The sequence below is a fragment of the Lycium ferocissimum genome, chromosome 3, assembly GCF_029784015.1.
Source record: "Lycium ferocissimum isolate CSIRO_LF1 chromosome 3, AGI_CSIRO_Lferr_CH_V1, whole genome shotgun sequence".
Lineage (NCBI taxonomy): Eukaryota > Viridiplantae > Streptophyta > Magnoliopsida > Solanales > Solanaceae > Lycium > Lycium ferocissimum.
Window position 1 is genome coordinate 30,780,280 of NC_081344.1, and position 6,235 is coordinate 30,786,514.

Consider the following 6,235-nt stretch of genomic DNA (forward strand, 5'->3'; position numbering starts at 1 on the left):
TTTTCCTTAAGGAGTGTATGGCGAATCCGACATACACGCCCTCTAGCATTATCTTGTGAAATTATTTTTTTATTTTATGCCTAAGCGGGGTTTTGAATCCAGAATTTCAGGTATTTGCTTACCTTTTTAAACCAAGGGTAAAATTTAAAGACCACAAATATGAGGGGCAAAACTTAAAGACCACCAAAAGAAGGGCAATCCGCGCAAAAAAATGTTCTAAATTTCGGGGATTGTGCCATCTGTTGGCTCTTATCTGCGTACCCAGAAAAGCAAACAAATGACAAACTCCTCACTTTTCTTACGGAGTCAGTTTTGAGGGAGCATTGAGTGTGAAGTATTGATAGAAACTTTGGAACTGGAAATTGTTTGCCACTGGAAAACATCACAAAAGCAACTAGAAAAATATTGTTTCCTTGGACATTATGATTTTGACAGTTTTAGATGCAGTGAATGTTAAAGAACGGTGTGAATTGTTCAAGTTCTGCATGATGTTAATGGAAAATACGTAAATTTTCGTGTGCAAACTGTAAAAACATGTTTCTGTCTCAACCACAAAAAGGGCTTGTCTCTATTTCACTACAAAATTTTCTTACGATATTGCCAGTGTGTGTATCATTACAACAGTTTACGCTTCTGGTTAACAAAACATCACAATATCACCTATCAAATAGACAAATTAATAAGGGAAATGCCTGAAATGTTTTCACCTTTAGAGTTTTCTGTAAAGATTATCCAGGACATCGGTCAATAAATTGGGTAAAAATTGTCTAACAAGAGAATCTATTTGCTGATGGTTTCCGCAAGAAACTTGTCAGTTTCATACTTCTGGTTTGAATCTATTGAGGATGGATGCTTTTGAGGTTCAAAGTTAACTTAAGCCTTGTTGCATTCAAGGTTGTGGCCTAGCAGTAGATGAAATTGGAAGGGAGACCATGGTATCTGATGTTCAAATTTCAACAGTGGTGAAAAGGTTAGGTGATTTTTCCCCATCTAGATAAGCCTTGTGTTTGTGGGGCACAATTAGCCAAGACTTGTCCTGATGGAGGATGCAAGTACTTTGTGGAATAAGTCGAGGTTTGCGCAAGCTGGACTTTTTCACCAAAATTGCCTCCCCCACCAGCACCCACAAAAAGAAAGTTAAACTCAGGCCTTGTTTACTGTCCTTTTATCCGTATGGATTTCCAGATCATCTAAAGTTGCCAGCTCAAATGACTGATAAGCCTTGCCAGGAGAAAGCTAGCAATAAACGATCTACTGTTTATCATTTTAGTTATGCCTTATTTGAGGGGGCGGGGGAGAGGCAGTGACCTTTGCATGCTGGGATTTGCAACTAATTGAGAAAATTTAAATCATTTCTTGTTACAGGGTACCAAATGCCAAAGCAGGGAGAGAATCAACAGATATTGAAATATATGGGATGCAAGGAATCCCACCTGATGTGTTAGCTGCTCACTATGGAGAGGAAGGTATGGCAATTTATGTCTGATGTTAAAGAATTTGCTCTTTTACGAACTAGATTTCCGACTCCTCTCTTGTACTCTAGAAAGTTAGAGTTAATTTTATACCCTTGCCATTCCATTCCACGGGAACCATCTAATTTGTACTCCTCTTACAGGAATGTGGTTGCAAGAAATTTGTTTATATCAAGTTAAAGTCAAGATGTGAAATAAATAAAAGTTCCAGTGTTTGTTTGAGTTGTTAGAGGAGCTGTCTAGCATCTTCATCATATTAAATATACAATTATTATAAGGGTTAAAATCTGTTTTTTCAACGTGGGCTCCTCAGGTTTTGTAATTTTGTAGAAGCCTCTTAAGTTTCAAAAGTTGGCAGTTTGGTTGTTACCATCTTGATAAACTAAAAGCAGTTAGCTGAGTTGTCCACTTCTCAGTTTCTTGCTTTAGGGGTCTTGAGCTTTTTATGTCATTCTTATCTCCATACTTGAGTTGATACAAACTTATTTCTGTTTCTGTTAGTCTTTCACAAAAAATTCTGGTACAGCTGCATATTGCATTACACTTTCCTTTTTAAAATGGGTATTCCACTCTTATCTGACGACTGCAAACTCTAAAACTTTTCCCTTAATGGATTATATTCTCTTGTAGAGGATCCGGCAAAAACTGCCAAAGTGGACATCATATCATCGCAGTATGTTGGTGGTGTGGTTCCAGGATCACTAGCTGCGGGTTATCCTCCACGGGCAACTTTGGGCGCAGTACCACCACTGTATGTTTCACATGGATATGTTTCCCATATTTTGAAATTTACTGATGCTTGAAGAAATGTGGAGTTTTTTTCCTTTTCATGTGCTGTTCGCTAAAACTTTTGACATATGGCTTCTTTTCCAGTAGCAATGGAATTATGCGGAATCACTTGAGATAGCCGAGAAGCTTAAAATAAGAAGTCAGGAGTCATTCTATGATCAAAATTCTTCCATTCATATGTTTTTGGACCAAAGAGTCTGTTGTTTAGATAGAATAAAATGAAGATGAACCTATAACATCCCTAAAATGAGAAAACTCTTATAATATTCTATGTGAGATGTATTAATAGTCAGGAACGAAACTAATACTCTGACGAGACAAACTTAAGAGAGGTAAGTGCTAAATGAATCTCCATTCTGTGTGGGTAGATCAGGAAAAGATGAGTACAAAACACTCACCTCTAGCTGGGTTTTTCCCCTTTTTTATAGTTGATTTCTGATCTTTGTAATGGACCTGAACTTGTTCTGTACTTTCTCATTTCTATTTTTGTCTTTAATCTCCATTCTAGGATTACTTAGGGTCTGTTTGGAAAGCCACCTGGTAATTGGAATTGGTGTAATTACTACCCTAGTAATTACACAGTCTAGTAATTACACAGTATTGTAATTACAATGACCTGTTTGTTTGTCATAATGTAATTACAGTGCAATTACAAGCGTGTTGTTTAGTTGCACAAGTGTAATTACACAGTTAGTTTAATTTAAAAATAAAACTTAACTATAAAAAATTTAAAATTAATATTTAAAAATATGTGTCTTTATAAATGATATTAAATTAGCTATTTAATAACACATTGCTTCTTGAAAATATGTTAATTAATAATCATATATTTGTAACTAATATTGTAAAAAATAGTTGATATATAATTTCAAATTAATAATATTTTTATTTTAATTGATTATAAAACTTAAAAGCATACTTTTTTTTTTTTTGTGAAAACATCATGGGATTTGATGTTTAAAAAAAAAAGAATATTTATAAATATAATGCCACAATATTATTCAAATGTTTAACAAAAATTCTATCAATTATAACTAAAAAAATAAACAACAAACAATGTGAAATAAAAAGTCAATAGTACTAAAGCAAAAAAAATTAAAGTCGAAAATATAACTTAAATTCAAAAGAATCCAAAATTTTTTTTTTTAACATAATACTCTTATGCCAAATTCCAACATTACATAAGTAAGTTCCAACGTAACATAAGTAAATACTCTTATAATTCAAAAGAAAGGGAAAATATAAGTGTATAACCACATTCACAACAAAATTCTACTTTAATAACGTCACTCATTGTATGTCAAGTTTGTTAATGACTCATTCTTTCTAATATTAAAAGATGTAGTTTCCAAAATTAGAATAATAATACTGTTATGCTAAATGAATAAAATAAATAAAATAAAAAATACGAGCAATTACATGGAATCACAAGAAGTAAAGGTTGGGAATGAGAAGAAAGGAAATGAAATATAAATAATATAAAAAGAAAAATATATTTATAAAAATAATTAAAAAGTAAAAATAAAAAATTAATTAATTAATAGAAATAAAAAAAATTAGAAAAGCAAAGAAAAATAAATTAGAAAAGCAAAGAAATTAAAAATATATATATAAATTAAAAAAAATTAAAAAAGAAAAGAAATAAAATAAAATAAAAAAGAAATAAACTAAAAAGTAACTCTGTAATTACAGGGTGTAATTACACCCAATTCTCAGCCCCCCCTTGAGAATTGGAGAGTGTAATTACACCCTGTCAATTACACCAATTCCCACCTAACTGTGTAATTACCTGGTCAAACAAACAGGCCAAACTGTGTAATTACACCCAATTACGTCCAATTCCAATTACCTGGGTGGCTTTCCAAACAGGCCCTTATTGTTTTCCTTAAATCTCTATGTTGGGATTAGTTTACTTGGTTAAACCGTGGAATGTTGAGCACCGTTAGAAAGCATTCACCTTGAGATGGATTTTTTTCTTTTTTTAGTCGATTTCTGTTCGTTGTAATGGGCCTGAACTTGCTTTTTGCTTTCTCTTTTCTATTCTTGTAGTATTTAATGTCCATGCTACTACTACTTACTGTTTTCTTTCTAAAGAATCTCTATCTTAGGATTAGTTTACTTAGTTAAAAAGCAGAATGTGAGCACCCAAGGATGTGACCTAGTGATCAATGGAGTGGGTTGAGAACCATGAGATATCAGGTTCAAATCCCAGCAGAGGCAAAAGCATTAGGTGATTTCTTCCAATCTGTCCAAGCAAAGCCTTGGTGGACAAAGTTAACGGGTACTGTCTTGGAGGAGGTAAAGGGTACCGTGGGGAATTGATCGAGTGCGCGCAAGCCGGTCTTGGGACAAGCTATTGGAAAGGAAAGCAGAATCTTGCTTAGCCTGAGATTGGAGGCCAGTTATCAAGGTTTTTGGTACAGTGTTTGCGACAATGTCTTAGCTCTTGTTCTGCTGTTATAATATTAGAACAGTATGCCAATATCTACTCAAGATTTTCTCTGATACATTGAAGCACTAGTGCTCTGGTTTACTTAGGTTTTCATTGTTATTTTTTAAGTTGGTCGAGTTTTTTCTCAAAAAACTAAAATAGTTTGATTCCTGGCAAATAGATAATAAACACACCACTTCTATAGGTTTGTCAACTGTCTTTTCTGCTGGCTTTGAATGAGATGTAGAAGAACATTTTTTTGCTCAAAAGTTCTGACGAGATTACATGGATTTTTCCTGTTTATTGCAGCTACAATCCTGCTGTTCCAAGCGTTCTACTGGTTGGCCAGTTCCCCCTCGCCCCCAACCTTGGTGTCCACAGTATCCTGCTGTCACGGTTCCACCACCTGCACTTGGGTTTGCCGCAACAACCACTGTTTCCTGTGCAGAATGTGAGGCCTCCAGTGCCAGCAACCGCACCACCAACACTTCAACCATCATTACCCATTGCTCCTCCAGGACTGCCAGTATCTAACCCACCTGTTCCTGTGTCTCAACCGTTGTTTCCTGTGGTTCCTAACAACAACAATCTTGTTCAAAGTTTGCCGATGCTGATGACAAGCGTGCCATTAAGCTCGCCTGCTGAAGTGAACGGCTCAATTTGATATGATCCTACTTAGCACACTTCATTTCAAGACGTACATTCAAGGATGAGATATGAGACTTCAAGCTCTACAAGCTACATGGAAGATGAGGAAGTCGTTTGAGGCCTTTGAAGGCTCCTACAAGCGCCACAAGATGCTTATGATGTGTGGAAGGTGGCTTGGGAGTTGATTGAAGAAGGAGCTACTAGAAAAGGGGCCAAATGCGCAAAGTGGCCAAACGTGCAAGCATGGACATTTTTGCAAATTGGCTACACTTGCAAACTTGGACAAGATCGGGAGTTGGCTATTTGTGCAAAGAAGGTTATGCTTGCAAGAAGGCCATGCATGCAAGGTTGATTAGAGGGTCATCTATGCAAGGAGGGGCGTGTTTGGCCATTGAAGGCCAATTCTCGAACCAAGACTACAATAAGAAGACTAGCCAAACAAGACCCTCACTTCATTAAGGGTAGCATTGTAATTGCCTATTAGTCTTCTTTACTTAGCTTGTATATATAGCTTGTTTTTCATTTCATTACTTAGATTTTGGATGATGAATATTTGAGTGATGATAGGATTATCATAGTTTGTTTAGCTAGAGTTTAGCTTAGTTTAGTAGATTTAATGGTGGATTCCATTGTTGGTCTTTGAACCTTTAATTCCATTGATTTCATGAAGAGTTGTTCATTTGTGGATTCATTTGAATCACTCTTGCCTTGATTTCAAATAGTATAGGTTCTTTTAGGATTGAATTAGATTAGGAGGTGTTGGATTTAATATATCCAAGGTTACCCATAAATTCACCCTAATTGGGTCTTGCTTTTATCCTCTATTTCTCATCCCCTTTCTTCAATTCTCGTCTCAATTTCTTGTTGTCCTTTAATTCCGCGTTTTAGTGTTGAA

General features: G+C 35.3%; 1 protein-coding gene across 1 annotated transcript; it reads left to right on the top strand.

Moving 5' to 3' along the window:
- Window positions 1-514: 514 nt before the first annotated feature.
- LOC132050168 (protein SUPPRESSOR OF FRI 4-like) lies at window positions 515-5,714 on the top strand. The gene is made up of 4 exons (XM_059441263.1): window positions 515-970; window positions 1,366-1,466; window positions 2,103-2,223; window positions 5,002-5,714. The coding sequence occupies exons 1-4, from the start codon at window positions 933-935 to the stop codon at window positions 5,354-5,356; spliced, it is 615 nt and encodes a 204-aa protein (XP_059297246.1). The 5' UTR covers window positions 515-932; the 3' UTR covers window positions 5,357-5,714.
- The last annotated feature ends 521 nt before the right edge of the window (window positions 5,715-6,235 follow it).

Bases quoted from the DNA above. Each gene is read 5' to 3' on its own strand.
- LOC132050168 (XM_059441263.1), top strand. From the start codon at position 933: ATGGTATCTGATGTTCAAATTTCAACAGTGGTGAAAAG. The intron at 1,467-2,102 runs GTATGGCAATTT...ATTCTCTTGTAG, and splicing joins TGCTCACTATGGAGAGGAAG to AGGATCCGGCAAAAACTGCC. The intron at 2,224-5,001 runs GTATGTTTCACA...TGTTTATTGCAG, and splicing joins TTGGGCGCAGTACCACCACT to CTACAATCCTGCTGTTCCAA.